We start from the raw sequence: 18,109 nt of genomic DNA, 5'->3' as shown, positions 1-18,109 counted from the left end.
CAGATTTTTGGTTGTTAGTCATTTGTAAATATCCTCCAGGTCTGCAGCCACAGGTTAACTACAACGCTGTTGTATGACTGTAGGCATGCCTGTCAGAGATCCACAGCAATATGTGGGTCAGGAATGGTCTGCAGATTAAAGGGCAGGCGATGACCTACGTGCAGTCACACTTCTGCAACTCCATGATTGATCCAGACATCTATCTGCTGCAGGTTCGTTTGCTTTATCACAGGTAGTCTCCACTATACTGTAAGCATTGCTCATGTAGTGTAGTTGTTTTAGCAATAATCATTATTTCCATTGTTTGTTCCTATTTTTCCCCCCCAGGTTTGTGCATCCAGATTGGATCCAGACTACTTTATCTCAAGTGTTTTTGAGAGGTACGCGCTGACTCCTGCACATAGATTCATATAATGTATCTTCATGTGTTAATTCAACATATAGGAATAGAACTGTATGCGCTCTGCTTTCTCACACAGGTTCAAAGTGGTTGACCTGTTGACCATGGCGTCTCAGCATCAGAATGCTGTTTTAGACTCTGAGCAGGAGAGGCCAATGCTTGAAGGTGCACTGACCTTCCTGGTCATTCTGACGAGCCTTCGCATTCATTTGGGTAAGTGGTATAATAGAGGATGCACACAGCTTACAGGGAATAAGAAATGGCTTATGTAAAGTGAAGTAAAACTATGGTACATTGATAAGTAAGACCGTAATGTGTTTGCTGTCTGAGGTAATGATGTACTTTAGTTTCTGTGTTTGGCATGTGATGTCATTATTTTCTTTAGACTTTTCTGTCGACACATCACTTAAGTTTCTGACTGATGCACCAGTACTTAAGGGCTAGTAAATCAAGAATAGCAATAACTGTATTTAGTTATATATGAAATGAAATTACAAATTAAAAAACAATTAGTATTTTGTGACATAATCTCTATTTTTGAATCCTATCCTATCCAAAAATTAATGGCACAACAGATCCACACTGAGGGGATATCCACTCCTCTCCATGAATTTTACACTTAACACTATACAAAATACCTGCAAAGGAAAGCTGTAATGCACAACACCCTCCTCTGTTTCAGGGCAGTGATGGTTAAATTGCTTGTATAATGAACCATCCCTCCTTTTATAATCATCCTGCCAAACACAGAGAAACTACCAGTGACCACAAAAATGTGGACTCTGGCTTCAACTGACTGAAAGATACTTAACATGATATTTATACGCAGCTTCCACTTCTGCTGATTTGTATTCAGGTTTTCATCTCTGTCAGTTTGTCCTTATGTTCTTCTCACTCTCACTATCAGGGATGACGGATGACGAGATCCTTCGGTCTGAGATGGTCTCCCAGTTGTGTATGAATGACCGTACACACAGCGCGCTGTTAGACCTTGTATCCTTCAACACTTAACAAATGCATTAAAGTAAACTCAGTCATCCAGGACAGTCTCTTTCCCTAACAGTGTTTTTTTAGATTCCTGAGAATCCCAACCCCAAGAGTGGCATTGTTCCAGGGAGTTGTAGTTTTGAGGAGATGCTCTCTGCTGTGGCCGACTTCAAAGCACCGGTGTTTGAACCTGGAGGCTCCATGCAGCAGGGCATGTACACACCGAAAGGTAGGATGTTTGTGGTGAAGTTGTAACAGTAACCTGTTAACCTTTTTCGAGAGTGCAGTGAAGTATGTCATAGAAGCTTCTCGTGAAAACTGAGATGCTGAGCGCCTTCTGGTTCGTTGTGACATCTACACAGTAAGATTTGGGTCAATCCATTGCCAGGTCACCTCGGCTCTCCCTATTCATGTCGTCAGTTTTCTTAAAAAAAAAAAAAAGAAAGAAAGAAAAGGGAAAAAAAATTAACCTAAAAAGTTGAATTCATGGGAAATTTTTAATTTAACTGTACTCCTTTTTTAATCAAGATTTTTTTAAAGATTGGCCCTCTGAACTAAATTTTCATAATTTGTGTGATCCATGTGTTTTCGAAGACTCACCGATTGCTAATTTTTCACTGGATTGTGTCAAAATTCATCCTGACCATCAAATAAATCGTAAGAATACATGGCAACAAGTGTTGATTTGAATAGTTGTTGCAGATTGGTTACCATATCCAGTAAATTCTCTTTTACTCTTTACTTTTTAAAAATCAGAAATTTTAAAATATTAATGTTATTTTTCACCATTTTTACTTTCTTGCCATCACATTTTGATTCAGTAGTGTTAATGTAGTTCTTTCACATCTAGAAGTAATTTTGTTTTGCATAAAAAATTGGGTGCCACAGATCTTGTTGAATTTAGCCTCAGAGTTGATAAAGCACATTTTTAATATATTTTGACTGCAGATTTATTTTAATTTCTTTGAAACTTTTTGTATGAAAAAGTACTGAATGAGTACAGCTACAGAATTTTGCACAGTTCCATGAATAAAAAAAAAGACATGAACTGGGAAAAGTTCTGAATTCTGGGTAGCATGGAATAACCCATCTGTATCTTGGGGAGCGTGTGAACCTCCTATCAAAAGGTAGATGTCTATCTGCTGCCCTCCGCTGGACAACAGTAGTGCTATCACTAACAAGGACTGTAATTTGTTGGGACAAAGGTGTTCAAAATTGGGTAAAAATAGACGGGAAACTGCAAGTAAATGGTACAGTACACCATGTTGTATTAATCAAAACACAGAGCTATTTTTTGTATTTGAATGAAGAACATAATAAAATCTATTTCATAACAATTATAGTAATGTCAGCTATTTCGTGGCTCAGAATTAACTTTAGAATAATCCATCAATCCAACAAAGTATCCTTATTTGTGTTTAGATACAATTAAATATTTGTGTATACAGATGCAGATTGCTATTGTTCTTTACTAAGAAAACCAGTGCACTGTTATGTATACAACATTTTTAGGTGGATCCTTATCTTTATTCTTAAGTAGCCTGTGGTGCATTGCTCATAATCATTGGATAGTATTGATATAGTAAGACACATCATAAAAGCAGAGCTATGCTCAATGCCTACTTGTGTAATTTATGTTTTACCCAACCCACAGAGATGAAAGAAATGTAATCTATTTCAGACCACACGCTTTCTTTTTTCCAATTTGCTGATATAAATGAGTAAAAATGGTGATGTAACTGAGATGTGTCTATGGAATAACTTAACTGGCCACTTGGGGGCAGGCTTACACCACTAACACAGAGGGTGGACTAGGAAGACAGTGAATCAATGTCACTTTGTAGTAGAGGTTAAAAAACATCTCTCCTTTTTCTCATCTAGCGGAGGTGTGGGAGAAGGAGTTTGACCCCATCATGGTCGTTCTCAGAACGGTCTATCGGCGTGATGTCCAGTCAGCAATGGACAGATACTCAGCATTGTAAGTAAACACTATTGCCTTGATGTCCCCAAGTAGATTTTTAGTTTATATGATTTAGGTATTTAATAAATGGTTCAAACGTTTCGACTCACTCTCTTGGGTTCTGATTGACAGTATTCATTTGTTGGGATTGTTCATGATCAAACCCTGCGTCATGCTTTGCTCAGTGTCAGAGGGTCGCCTCTCTCACCTGCACACAAAGACATGATAAGAAAGGTCAGGTCTTCCAGGTGCTCAAGTTGGTTCCAATTAGAGAGCTGTCGAGAAAAATCAATATTACAGTCTAAATTGTAATAGAATTGAGGAAATCTTTCTTGTTTGACTGTGGTACGGACATCTCCCAGGACTAATGTGCCAGTGGAGGTGAAGGAGATAGGTGAAGGTTAATTTTCCTGAAGGTCGCTGCAACGCCTGAAGATGCTAATTATAAGGAAAGGGTCCCTCACTGAGTGCTTTTGCTTTTGAAATAGTTGGGAAGATAACCTTTTTTTAATGGGATTTTAGCCTGGCCTTAATTGGTATAGCTGTAATTGAAAGTACGGCTAGATCACTGATGTAGTTAATTGTACTCCTTTTTACACACACTGTACGCGTTTTGTGTTACAAACCAGATGAAAGAGGCATGTTTCTCCTTGAGACATATTGAAGCTGCCACTGCCACCTTCAGAGTCTGCTACAGCCTCATGTTGCTCATTCACACTGTTTGAATATGATGGATTGCCTGTCAGACTGGCCCTGGTTTTATATAACAACGATCCCATCATCACTAATAGAGTGAGCGACTGCGTTGTCCATTGGCTGTTCTCTTGCATAGACTAAAACCTTTTGTGCAGTGAATTGCTCTTAACAATGTAAAGTGTCACTTCATCGGACTGTTATTTCTCTCATCGTCATACTCTATGTCGAAATTGAACCTTGTGCTGCGTGTAAGATACCACATGCCATCATGTCGAGTAATCACTGTGTTACTGATTGTTCTTGTTGTGATGATGTCGCCTAGTTTGAAACAGTGTGGCATCCACACTGGCAACCCATGGCCGCCGTACAAGGAGAGGACTCCTCTGCATCCATGTTACAAAGGCCTAATCAAGCTGTTGCACTGCAAGACGCTGCACATTGTCATATTCACTCTTCTATACAAGGTGAGCCTTTCAACAGCTATTCATGTGGTGTAATCCAGTGCTGCCCCTGCATCTTAATACACTCCTTGAGCAAGATTAGAAGTGATTCTGTTTGCCATCTTTAATTGATGCACAGGTAATATGACTTGTCATATTAATTGTTGCTGACATCTTACAATATGTTGGTACAATACAGGACTAGAAAAGTGTAGGAGGTGAAGCATAAAGTGAACAAAACTTATTGTGTGGATGAGGCATGATGTAGAAACAACGAAACAAAAGATCTGACAGGTGAGCAATGATGCTGTAACAACATTGGCATGGTGGATGATACTTGTACCATGACAATGAAAATAGTTTTTTAAAGGAAAATGCATAAATGACAGATTGTTGCGATTTGAATATTACACTTGGCCATGTTGTGATCTTGATGATATTTCAACTGTTCAGCCCTGATTTTTTTTCATCAAATGGAAAACGTTAAGCCAAATGTTTTATTGTTCTTCAGTTAAAACTAATACTTTATTATGTCCTAGATCTGGATGGATCATCAGAACATGTCGGAGCATGTGCTGTGCATGGTGTTGTACCTGATTGAGCTGGGCTTGGACAACCAGGTTCAAGACAACACTGTGGATGAGGTTAGATATGTTTGTTTGAGTCACAGCCACTCTCCTTCTCACTGTGTAGACATGTATTGCCCATCAGTGTCTTACATGATGTTATGCATCCAGGAGCCTTGCATTGAGGAGCACTGCCACGACAGCTGGTTCCCTGGCACCAACCTCCTCTCCAATCTGCACCATATCATCAACTTTGTGAGGGTTCGTGTTCCTGAGACGGCCCCTGAAGTGAAGAGAGAGGCCCCGCCCAGCACCAGCACTGAAGCTTCTTCTTATGGCCAGGTAGAGGATTCCTCTGCTGTAAGCAATATACCTACAGTACTATTAATAACAGTGTGATGTCACTGTAATCTAAAACAACTGGAAGAGACACTAATAGTGACTCCCAGATTGGTATCGACTGTATGCTTCCTGCCAGTATAAAACAGCAGTGAATTAAATCACGAGATATTTTGCTGAGGAGATTACAGCTAAAAGGCAAATAATTATTGGACTTGAGGTCATCAGGAGCCCAAAAACAGACTCCAGTGCCAATGTTGCTGTGTATCGTCTGGATAATATTAGTATGCGATCTTCTGCTGAAAGGTTAGCCATAAACACTCGATGAGCCGTAGAGCACGCCCGGCTTGTATTGCTGTCAGTTTCGCTTCGGTGTCTCTTTGTCCTCCAGTGGTCAGTGGACCAGCACAGTACCAATCAGGCATGCTTTCCACTCCTCCCGTCAGTTTGACCACATATGGCACTTGCATAAATTGTATATGGCACTCACGTAAACAAATTCTACATGTACCAAAAGCAAGTTAAACAATAAAGATTCAAAAGCACAGCAAAGAAAATGTGTTTAACACAGCATGAAGTGGCTGAATCTAAATATAAAAGATACTGTAATGTTTCTAACAAATTCTAAAGGCTGTGGAAACATTCAGTAATAGTTTGCCACAGCTTCTCCTCCACCTGCTGCATCTTGATTATCTGCTGATGGGGACTAAACATAATACCAAAACCGCCTCACATGCCATCTACACTCCATTCAACTGAGTTTTCCTCCCTTTGCCACCATGTAACAAGGAGCACAGCAAAACCCATAATGGTCTTGCAATCGGTGTGAGGTTACATGTTCAAGTAGAAACTATAGAAATTCACCGCTCCCGTCCAAGAAATGGTCAACAAGTTAATGTCGTAAACATATTTTTTCACATCAGTTGTTGATGACATAGGTCATCCAATTATATATTAAGATATCTTATGGCCAAGCATCCATATTTTGCAAACTCTTACACAGAGCACCATGATATTTGGTGCTCATGGTTCCCAGAGGATAAATATTTGTGACTTTGGTGCTCCCCTGACTTTTTTCAAGTTAAATATAAGTTGGCATATTAAAGAACTCATCACACCAAGGTTCACATTTTCTTTGATCCCTGGCCTGATATGCATACAGTTTATCATCTTACTTTTTTTGTACTTCAATGTTCCTCTTTCATAGAAACATTATTATTGCTCATTTTGCTGTGCCTGATCCACAGAACTCCAGGCGTCTTACAGGGAATTGGAGAGAGGTAGCTATCTACATCCATTTCTATAAAAAGGCTGGTGGCTTTGATGCCACTAGCAGCTGCATTTGTCTACTTTTATCTTTTATTATGAAAGAATTTCTTTGCACATATTTGTTTGGTGCATTTCAAAGGACATCTGCCTTTGTGTGTTAAGGCGTGTGTATAATGCTGTGCTTCAGCAGTTTCCCTCCCTCCTGAATGCTGAAACTAATTACATGTGTAATGCAGGTTTGGGTAAATGCTTTTTAACCGCACGTCAGTATGATTGATGTTGCCTTGACTGGGCTATGATCCATGTTTATTTAACAGCGCAGCTCAGGTCCTTTTTTTTTGTCAGGTCAGGTCATGGCAACGCTGCAGACGGCTTGTGTGCTTTAAAATCAGTATGATTTTAATTTTCACAGGAATATGGTTGTTCTCTGTGCTATCAGCAAAGGTATTCATGAAACGTCAGCTGAAATTTTATTATGGACATTTAATTAGACTTTTATGTGTATTGTGCCTGTCTGACTATGGTAATGAAGCACCCCGCCAATTCATCAAAGTCCATCAGAGTATTGGTAAGATAATTTTAGGAGATGGTGTTGTGCTCAAAGACAGATCTCCCGAAGCCACCAGACGCAGGTGGAATATGAAGGGTTTTATATCTTTTTTATCTGTTTGCACATTCTGCTGATATGGTGTGGGCTTGATACTTGAAATGTTGTGTGCTGTGAATTTTGTATGTGTGTGACATAATTCATTTGTGTGTCCATGTAGTTTTAACCATAGGGCACAGGGTTTGGATCATCTATACAAAAACAAATGTTATTAAGCAGTTTGAAGTAGTTTTACCAAATGTGTACTTTAATGTAGAGCTGGAAGACAGGGCCTAGAAATAATATTGCTATATTTATATGCTTCCACTTTGGCCTGAGGCATTATGTTATATTTTTGGGTTGCTAAGATGTTTATTTGTTCATCTGTCCATCCCATTGTTGTGAATGCATTATCTCAGTTGCTTCAGATTTGTTACAGATGTCCACTGTGAATCGAGGATGAACTGATTAGATGCCCAAAGGTCAAGTTCATTGTGATGTCATGGTGAATTCCTTTAAATTTTGCAAAAGAATCCACAATGACTTGAGGATGAAATTATTAGTTTTTGGTAGCCAAAGGGGGGTAAAGGTCACTGTGACCTCATGGCGCCCCAGGATTGTGAACACTGGCCATTATTTCATGCCACAGGACAGGAACAGCAACTACACTTTACTTTTATGCAGCCATTAAAAACTTCCTACCACAGTATAACGATATCCAAAAGTGAAGACGATATATAGTCGTGCATTCATATATTGCCCAGCCCAACCTCAAAAAAATATGTTTTTTTTTTTATGTGCTTTTCTTTAGAACCTGCGCGAAGCTCAGGTGTTCAGCCTTGTAGCGGAGCGCAGAAGGAAGTTCCAGGAAATCATTAACCGCAGCAACACTGAAGCCACCCAGGTTGTCAGGCCCAAGAGCTCCTCCACACGTTGGGTCCCACCTGGCACCCCCCCTCAGCTGGTGACAGAGATCCTGGAGATCCGGGAGAGCATGCTGTCCCTCCTCATCAAGCTCCATCAGAAGCTGTCATCCAAGCAGAACTCTCTGTCGGCGTCCTGGCTGGAGGACATGGACACGAGCCGTCACGCCCATGGAGATGGTATTACAGCCATTGAGCGCATCCTCACCAAGGCGGCCACACGCAGCTGCCAAATCAAGCGCAGCATCCAGGACATTTGTGGGAAAGTGTGTCCTCCGGTTCCACCAAAGAAGAACAGTCCCACTGACAAGAAAACCATGGACAAAGAAGAGAGGTAACATAATTGTGTATAGTTTGTTAAATAACATTCACCACTCCGGATTTATACAAGCACTGTTACATGCCAAATATTAATATTGCTCATTATCTTTTAGCTCTATCTAAGTAATATCAAGGAACATATAGGGCAATCTTAAAAGGCTGTTGTAACATGATTTGTCTGGTGAGTATCAACAATTTTGTCTATAAAAATACAAGGATCACCAATTCCTTTATTACAGTGCAGTTGCAACAATGGCTCAAAACGCTGAGTCATGTGTGCAGTGACAATGCAGAAGGTTTAATCAAATATAGAGTAGAGATCAGAGGAAGTAAAAATTCGTCCTTGTCCTCTGAGGCTGTCACTTTATATAATTTAAACAGCTGTACCAGTCACTACACAGCACAACAACAACAGCTTAAAGAAAAGGCTTGTAGTTGTGTAAGGCAGGGAATCAGTCAATTAATGTTGGGCTGTTTCATTGAGATATCTTAATTTTTATTTTCATTAAATGACTTATTTTATCTATTTTATGCAAATTAAATTTTAAAGAGTATTCTGCATATCACAGCTAGTATATGTCATATATATGTTGCCAAAGCAGCAGCAGATGATGCTTCTTTCTAAGCTACATTTACTGACTTTTGTTTTATCTATGAAGATATTATAAGTCTTTATAGCATCTTTCAAAATTTTGATAGAAAGACAATCTACAAAATAATTACCTGTGTTGCCATCAGCACTTTGGCACTTTGCACCGCCATGAAAATAGGGTCCAATGTCTGTTTGAAAAATTCAATTCAAACTCAGTGGGTTTTGGCTTTTCACCTCACATTCCCCCACTAGTCCGTGTCTCCCATTTCCCTCCTCTAATGATGATGGAACGGGCTATAACCATTTAATAATTGCCTGCTTTTGGGGTTGGCTTCACCTCACAGACAAAGGTAAAGGTAGAATCTCTCCCATTCACACGAACTAGGGCTGTTTCCAAGGCAACCGTCAGGCAGCGGTGCGGCCAGTGGCGGCGAGCGGCGAGAAGCCAATGCCCATTCCTCATACTGGTTGTCGGCGCCCCTGAAGCCATCAGTGAAAATTATTGAGCTGTGACGCTCCTGTCAGCATTTGTTTATGTCCTCTTATTAGGGACTTAATTTACAGTCAGCTCTCACCCTGTAGGTCTGCAGAGGGGTGCTCGACCCACCATATTAGTTTAATAATCAAACTCTTCAACTTTCACAACACGGCCTGGTTGGAATCAGACACGTGCTACGTGGAAGAGTATGTTGCACATGTTGTGGGTGATCGGGGGAGACATGCCCCACACAATAGAAATGCTCAATACCAAGATACTGTAATGGATTTGTTAAGTGAAATTGCAATGGTTAATGTTCTTTGATGGAGCAAGCAGTTGCCAGGACCTTAACAGGAACATGGATGAAATTAGAGCAGCAATGATTAATTAGTAAAAAAATTAATAAATAAATTCAGTAGTTGACACAATTAGTATTCCTTTTGTGTCCAAATCAAGTTAAATACTACGCTGTTGTCACATTACTGTATTTTCATCAAATTCTGTCTCACTTGTTCTTGCTTTCAGACGTCAGAGGGCGAGAGAGAGACAGCAGAAGCTGCTCGCTGAATTTGCCTCCAGGCAGAAGAGCTTCATGGAAACAGCCATGGATGTTGGTAAGAAAAGGCTAGCTCTGCTTTCCTCCAAACTTGTTACTGCAGTTTTTTGGTCTTAAAGCTTTAAATGACTGACACATCACTCAGAGCAGCTACTGTCCGAATTCTGTTTGCAAAGAGAATGGAGTGGCAGGGTGAGCTTCAGCCGTGGAACTTGTGTGCTGACGCAAACTTTACTTGGCATATTTACTGAAAATGTAAGTCACAGTGCAGTATTCAGTGTTCCGTAACCTTAATGCTGCATGGCCAAGCAGACGAGCCAGGAATAAAATGCATAAGGTGAGGTGAATTTGTTAATGTTGCATTCTTTTCGGAGTCAGAATTTCTGGTAAGAAATAGTTTGTCATCAATTAATTTAAGAAAAAAAAATGACTTTGGTCAGTCTTTATGTACTCTGTGCTTCCCTTGTATGATCAAACTGACTGAAAATATTGGCAATTAGTACAGAGCCCTGCTTTGGATCTTCATTCCTTCAGCAAGGAGCGTTACGCCCAAGTATATGCTGATGCACTGCGACTCTAATACAATGCTTACAAAACTGTGGTTGATCTAACATAGTTGTATAAGACCTTACAATAGCACAAAACACACATTACAACTTTTTGTATGAAGGGCATCTTGCTGATGTAGCCCCGCGAAGAAAGGCGCTGTTGGCTGAAATAAACATCATTGCTGGTCCTTCATCGGGGCAAGGTGACAGTGGGCCGAGTCCGTGTGTGTGGTCTCTGCAGGCCTGTTAGGAGAAATTGAGAGGAGAGTGCTCCTGTGGGAGTGTGGGTGGCTGTTGGCTGAGGGCATATAGGATCAAAGCACTAATAGTGGGCTGGACTCCCAGGGCCCACCCTGACACAGCATGGTTAGTGAATGAATAATGGCCACTATGATCAGACAGACTGTTGTGGCAGGACTGTATACTGACCTCTTTCTACATATTTCCTGCTGAGCAGTCACTTTAGTTGCTGTTACTTCAAGCTCACTTGCCTTTGCATCACCTGTTTTGCTTGTAAATGGGATGGGAAGATGACTGTTTTTGCCTCGTTTGCCCCTCATCATTAATTAGTCATGTTGGTAGTTTCAGTATCGTTTACTCAACTGAGACATGTCTCTAAGATTTTGGCCTCCTTCCCAATAGACAGTTGATGAGCTAACCGAATTCATTTTTTTGTAATCATAGCGCTGAAGAATTGATTGTTGGTTTTCAACAGCAGCATGCCTTTTGTTGCTACTCAGAATAATCAAGAGAACACAACTGATCTCTATGACTTTATTCATCTTTTCTTCATTTAAACTCCACTAGCTTTCGCAAAGTGGTTGCCTTCCTGGGGTCCATATTAACAGCTGCAAAAAAACACATTAAAATAGTGCATTATCTGTATGTCTAAAAAATCCAACCAACCACAAAGATCAGAAAATTAATGAATGACTCATATAAAATTATAACGCATAAATCAACAAACAGCAGTAACCCATGATATTAAAAGGAAGACAACACAGCTCCAAACTAAACGTCATGTTTTAATATAACAGACCAAATGCCTTCATATTTTCGTATCAGTCATATACTTAACCTGTCTACAAGGAAGCTGTGTCATCATAAACCTAACACGCATAGTTTAAAAACTGACTAACAGTTGAAGAATTACAAACACATTGTCTACACACAATTCTTTAAAGAGAAATCACAGATTTATTGTGTAGGAAGCATAAAACAACCTTACACCAACAGTTTGTGTCCTTGTTACCTTACCTTTCGCGTGTGTGTGTTTTTGTTTGTGCACACACACGTTGGTTGCCCGATGTACTGGGATGGCCCGGGGGCTAAGGCTTTGGCGTTGACATCTAATGCATCCTACATTTCCCCAGGAACACAATGACCTCTCCTGAGAGCATATTTCCCCAAAAGCAATAAATCAATTTCCAACACAGCCTGACATTTCACCACAATATTTACTGCTCAAATTGAACACAGTTCTTAACATTTAAAACTAATTTCACGTCACTAATTAATTTCTGGTGCTGTGCCAATCATGCAGATGGGGTGGAAGTGAGTGACTTCAACTCAGTTCACAGTATGTATATATGGAAGTTGAATACCTCATTGCACAGTACCATTTTGAAAGTCTGCTTATAGATCATTAAATATTAGTGATAAGATCTCAGAATTTTATTTTAGTAATTATTTGCTTCACTTGTTTCAGTATATTTCATGGTTCTGATGATGATATATTTATGGTAGAATGTAGGGAAGCTTTTGCAGACTTGTACTAAGATTTTTTTTACTTTTCTCCCATAGAATCCCCTGAGACTGAGGCAGCCATGGACTTGGGAGCATCTGAAGTGATGGAGTCTGAGGTTCTCTATGACTGCGTGATCTGTGGCCAGAGCGGACCTTCAACCGAGGACAGACCCACTGGCCTTGTAGTTCTCCTCCAAGCTTCGTCAGGTACTTCATGTCCCAGCATCCTCCCCGTCCATTCTCAGACACTGAAATGAATTGTATACACAGGACACATTTTTTAACACTAAAAGCCTCTAAAAGCTTTTAAAATCAAAACAGTTATGACCCAACATGATAGAAATCTATTACTCTTTTGATCTATTACAATTTTATTTTTTAGTTCAAAAACTGTTTAAGAAATAACTTTACAGCATCATATCTGTGAAGAACATACTAACTTTAAATAAGAAATCTGACAGTATTCTATCATGTTGAACTGTATTAACCCATACACAAACCGGAAATCTGATTTTTAATTGGTGGTAAGTTTTGTTTTAATTGGGTCATTTATCATTCATATTGATCCCTGCTCACTTGTAAGTGGAGCATCATGTTTTCAATGTCTGTGGACGAAGGAGGATCACTCATTGTCATCCCAATAAATGCTATGTTTGATTAGTAATTAGTCACCTTGTAAAACGGTTCAGAAGACTCTGACCTCAACGTCAGAAAACATCTCGTAAAGTCCTCCACCAGTGATTGGCAATGGGTCCATAATGGTATTAAGTGTATCATCCTTATCAGTGACCACCACGTAAAGCTGCGTGCTTGTGTTGAATGCCAGGTTCTGTCTGATTTATTATGTCAATATGAATACAAATCTGAATCTAGACATGGGTAGATGTGTAATGGATAGGACTGAAATGAAAAGCTGAAAATGAATTGCTGTTTATATTGATAGACAATAAAAAGTTTAAAGTTCTTTATCAAGAAAAAATGCCCCAGATTCTCAGTTCTCTGCTGCCACCTTCTGTATTTCTATCATTAAAAATGAATAGGTATTGGATGTGTGAGTCAAACAAAAAGTTAAACTTGATCAGTTATTAAAGCCTGCCAATATAATAGTGAAAGTATGTAACATGGAAAGCAGGAAGCAATCATTAAGATAGCTATTAAATCAAAGAAATAAATACCTCAACGAATACTGAATAAATCTGGAACTAATGATCAGATTCAAAGTAATTAATCTTGCTAGCAAAACAGAGACGGCATGCGGTTATATTTAGTCGAATGCATTGATAATGCCAAACTATAACCAACAACCTTATCATGCTCATAATATGCAAATACAGCTGTCTTAAATAAAGTTGACTTGCATTTGAATATGAATGATCTTAATGGTCCACGATAACATTAATTTTACTTTGTGTGTACTAAATGGTGAGGTTGGATGCTGTGCAGGGATCGGCCAATATTAAATCAAGTTCTGCTGATAAGGATAGTTTGTAAAACGTTCTATCAGTGCTGAGTAGTCACTCATCCTCTCTCTGACGTTAGTCACTGTTTTCTGATATTTTGAAATGTGACTGCTCAATCAACAAAGCAGTTAGTAGTCTTATCGCTTATTAATTGTAGCCTTAATATTGTATGAATTTTGACCATAATCGCACCCCTTGACTTCTTTCATCATTACATCATAATTCATCACTGACTTCTGTGATTGCCTTTCAGTGCTCGGTCACCGCTGCAAAAGCAAAGAGGCTAAGAATCTACCAACAAGTGATGAAGAGCACATCTACGCTGCAGACACGTGTGGAGTTGCTCACGATGTCAGACTCACGCTCATGCAGCGGTTCTTCAAAGATGTAGGTGTCTGAGATAATGTTGTGTGTTTGAATTTCTTGATGTTTCGTTTACATACTGGTCAGGAATGTCAGCACCTTGTTAAAGAATGTATTTCTTACATGCTGGTGGTTGTCACATTATAGACCAGCCACTGGCTGTCATATAACAACAATATGAAGACAGATTGTGTAACAAACAGCAGAATAAAATTGTATATACCAATGGGCAGCATTTCCAAAAAACATTGAAAGTCATCGTTTAAAAACGAAACTAAAAAGCTTTATTGAAAGGTGCTTTGATGTCCCTGGTTTCACTTGCTTCTCATGCCAGCATTGTGTATTGATTAGCTTTCAACACAGCTACAAACTAATAGTGATTATACCCGTTGAATTGGATATAATGTAATAAAAAGCAGGCAATTGAGTCATGCAGTTCGTTTAAAGGCGCTGGCTTTAAAATGCTTCATCAGTAGGATTAATTGCAGTTTGCTGATTGAAGCTCAAGAAATGTTTTCTATATTTATCAGGCTTATTTGCGTTCTGTAATTAATGTGATTTTTCTCTTGTGAATTCCACAGAGCTCCTGCCTGCAGTCGGTGTCAATAGGTTGGGATGGGGGCGTCTACGTCCAGACCTGTGGACACACTTTACATATAGATTGCCACAAGTCATACATGGAGTCTCTGAGGGTAAGAGAAAGCTTGACCTTATGAAATGATTAGTTGCTTAATTAGAGTAGTTATGTGGCAAGAAATTGATCAGTTGCAATTCTGATAATTGATTAGATATTTAGATCTTTAGTCAAGTGAATTGACCAAACATTTTTCAACTATAGCTCTTTTTTGTAATAATTGGAGCCCTAAATTCACTGTTTGTTGTAATTATCCTTGTGTAGAAACAGTCTGCACTAAATGTTTAGTCCACATTTTCAGACATTGTGCACTTCTTTACTACATAATCATTTATTCTTTAAAAGTCCAGTGTCCCTTACATCTTGCAAGTTTTTAGTTGATGTTATGTATGTCACGTTTCACTTTCACATGTCTTTTTTTTTCTCTCCAGAATGACCAGGTGCTCCAGGGTTTCTCTGTTGACAAGGGTGAGTTTACGTGCCCACTGTGTCGACAGTTTGCCAACAGCGTCCTTCCCTGTCGCCCTGGGCGAGGCACAGAGGCTGGTACCTGGCACACACCCACAAACAAGAAGATGTGTGTGCTTGTAAAGGAGGTGGAAGATCTTCAGGAGAAAATTGGTCTTTTCCCAGTAAGTTTTAGTGCAGGAGTTTGTAACTTTATACATCCTGTAATTTTTACACAGATGCATTTCAAACACGCTTTCAACTCATTATTGGCTGGCGTTCACATAGACAGTGATTATCATTACTGGAAACAATCAGCTCACTGCAAATTATAGGATGCGTTGACCTTAAGTGCAGATAAGAGTAGGGCGGTTCTGCTCCTCAGAGACTGTTCTTCTTTCTGAGAATACAGAGACAAGCACCTGTTTGATCATCCACCCGACTTCCTTGAAGTGTCAATAACTTCCTGCGAAATAATTCTGTCACTGAACCTCTGATCTAAACGGATCGACGTCACATTTTTTCATCCATTCTCAAGGTTGGCAGAACGCTTTATGCTATATTTCATGTTGCTTCGAAACGACAGAAATTTACAAATTGTGACGATCCTTTACACAATGTGTAACCTTTACTGAACACAGTTAAAATTGTCTTTACCCACATTTGCGTAATTTTTACATCAATGTCTCATACCACATTATAGATTCATTTAAATAATTTCAGCTCAAAATTTTCCCAAAATTTGACACTGCAAGGATGTTTTGAAATCTCTCTAATGCATCTCATGTTGCCAGATCTTCAGTTGTTTATTTTGACAACACTGACCTCATTGTATCCTTGTTTTTTTCCAGACGGAATCCAACTTGAGTAAAGAGATGGAGTTTGTTATTAAAGACATCAAGAACACCACCCAGAAGAAATACATGGACTATGGCAAGAATCCTGGCTCCCCTGACAATGATTTTCTCTTCATGTACTCAGTAGCCAGGTGAGGACAGAGTCGCACTTTAAATAGAACCCCGCTTTAAAAGTGATGATGTAGATTTTGCACCTAATGTTCACAACTTCTTGTTCTTCGAGGTGATAATACAATATGTAATACCTACTTTATGTGTGTTGGTTCTCCTAAACACCTCATCTTGGTGGTGTTTTGTCAGTGTGAGCCTGGTAAAGGGGAATCCCAAGGAAATTGTAGAAATAGTTTTATCATTGATGGTAATGTAGGAAAAAGAGAACATGCACAGAATTGGTATATGTGATTCTTAACTGGGGTGAGGTTGTAGTAAAACCACAGCTCCTTAGTGTCTAGTGAAAATAGTTGATTATATCGATGCTTCCTGGGCATCACTACTGGATGTGGAGGTATTTTAGGCTTGTGCAACTGGGGAGAAGCCCAGAACATGCTAGAAGTCCCCCCCCCCATTTGGCCTTAGAACACCTCTGGTCACCACGGGAGAAGCTTCTTGATACACCAATTTGATCCAGAACTGGATAAGTGGCACGAGATGGATGAATGTGTTGATGCATAGATGCAGTTACAGTATAATTTCAGTGTCTTGTCCTTCTAGCCTATCAAATAAGTGTTGTGGGTGGACTGAATATTGACCTTTTGAAATTAAAAAGTGGTAATAAACCTAAGATGTTATTCCACCATAATCTGGTGGAATTCTTCTTCTAATGTGTCGTGATACTTTGCAAGGATCTGGACAAAATACTACCTCAGAGGTTGTTGTGCATATGTACATATATCTGTTGTAAGCAATGACTTTATCACATTCATGGTTTTACCTATATTTGGAGAAGGGTTTTGGTGGTCTGTCTAAAATGATACTAAAACCTTTTCTTCGTCTTTTTTTCTCAAAAACTGTGAAAAACGGCAACAACACATGAAAGTCTTGTTGATAAAAATTTGCTAAAGACGTCCACTGGTGAATACCAACAACCCATAGATCTGGATTTAAGTAATTTAGTTTTATTTGGTTTAGGTGGTGACCAAAACAGTTGAGAAAACCTTCACATTGGGGTATCTCTCTGTCTGCAGTCCTCGAACTCAGAGGTCCTCTTTCTGCACCACCTCACACATTTTTGCACTCATGCACACACCACTGACTGTCGTGCAGTGGGATAGATTGTCTGCCTGCTCCTTCATTTCTCGCTTAATGCCAGCCCCTCAGCTTGAATAACAATGATGGTTCATGCAAAAAGACAGTGGTGTCCTTTCTCAGTATGAGTGAGTATATTAACATTTTACTGCAGAAAGACACCTTGAAATGGAATTGAAAGTCAATACTGCAGTTGTTGCTTAGTAGTTGCACCAAATGTATGGATTTCTTCTTTTTTTTTTTTTAATACAAATTTGTTCAGGGATCTGTGAAGGTGTTGATTTGTTTTCTTCATACTTGTCATTAGGCTGTTGCATTGGGCCTGGAAGTGTTGCAAGAACAGCTTCTCTCTAAAACACCATTAGCAGCTTTCTCCCTTTAGGCCACAATAAAATGGTGTTGACTTTTGCTGTATCTTCACTTATTAGGTCTGTCTGAGTATGGATTCATTTACCTCCTCTGACAGAATTGTTAAGTGCTCCTTCACATAGTTCCTGTATATTATATTGCAGCATGTTGTGGTGAGCTAGTGGTCAAGACACATATGATGCAGTTGTGATGATCCAGATTTTGGAACAAAATCTTAACTGCTTATTAGGGCTGCACAGTATATTGTTTCAGAATCGGCATTACACTGTTTGTGTGCGCAGAAGTCACAGTGTGGGACATAAAATGTAAAGCAAATTAAATCAAACA

General features: G+C 39.4%; 1 protein-coding gene across 6 annotated transcripts in view; it reads left to right on the top strand.

Moving 5' to 3' along the window:
• The window catches only part of ubr3 (ubiquitin protein ligase E3 component n-recognin 3), a 43,256-nt gene that overhangs the window by 7,730 nt on the left and 17,417 nt on the right, over positions 1 to 18,109 (top strand). Inside the window, exons 14-31 of one of the 6 annotated variants that reach the window (XM_037108989.1) lie at positions 84 to 212; positions 328 to 380; positions 480 to 613; positions 1,308 to 1,393; positions 1,475 to 1,616; positions 3,269 to 3,365; positions 4,366 to 4,507; positions 5,023 to 5,127; positions 5,221 to 5,391; positions 6,636 to 6,668; positions 8,055 to 8,500; positions 10,083 to 10,171; positions 12,205 to 12,240; positions 12,465 to 12,614; positions 14,121 to 14,254; positions 14,812 to 14,922; positions 15,296 to 15,496; positions 16,163 to 16,299. In XM_037108989.1, the coding sequence (XP_036964884.1) occupies positions 84 to 212; positions 328 to 380; positions 480 to 613; positions 1,308 to 1,393; positions 1,475 to 1,616; positions 3,269 to 3,365; positions 4,366 to 4,507; positions 5,023 to 5,127; positions 5,221 to 5,391; positions 6,636 to 6,668; positions 8,055 to 8,500; positions 10,083 to 10,171; positions 12,205 to 12,240; positions 12,465 to 12,614; positions 14,121 to 14,254; positions 14,812 to 14,922; positions 15,296 to 15,496; positions 16,163 to 16,299 (2,396 nt within the window). Of the gene's footprint in view, positions 1 to 83; positions 213 to 327; positions 381 to 479; positions 614 to 1,307; positions 1,394 to 1,474; positions 1,617 to 3,268; positions 3,366 to 4,365; positions 4,508 to 5,022; positions 5,128 to 5,220; positions 5,410 to 6,635; positions 6,669 to 8,054; positions 8,501 to 10,082; positions 10,172 to 12,204; positions 12,241 to 12,464; positions 12,615 to 14,120; positions 14,255 to 14,811; positions 14,923 to 15,295; positions 15,497 to 16,162; positions 16,300 to 18,109 lie in introns of all 6 variants that reach the window. The other 5 variants (XM_037108988.1, XM_037108990.1, XM_037108991.1 and 2 more) reach the window with 5 other exon arrangements.

Source organism: Acanthopagrus latus, chromosome 9 (genome assembly GCF_904848185.1).
Source record: "Acanthopagrus latus isolate v.2019 chromosome 9, fAcaLat1.1, whole genome shotgun sequence".
In the NCBI taxonomy this organism is placed as follows: domain Eukaryota; kingdom Metazoa; phylum Chordata; class Actinopteri; order Spariformes; family Sparidae; genus Acanthopagrus; species Acanthopagrus latus.
The sequence above is the reverse complement of the archived record's forward strand: the minus strand, read 5'-3'. Positions and strand labels throughout refer to the sequence as shown.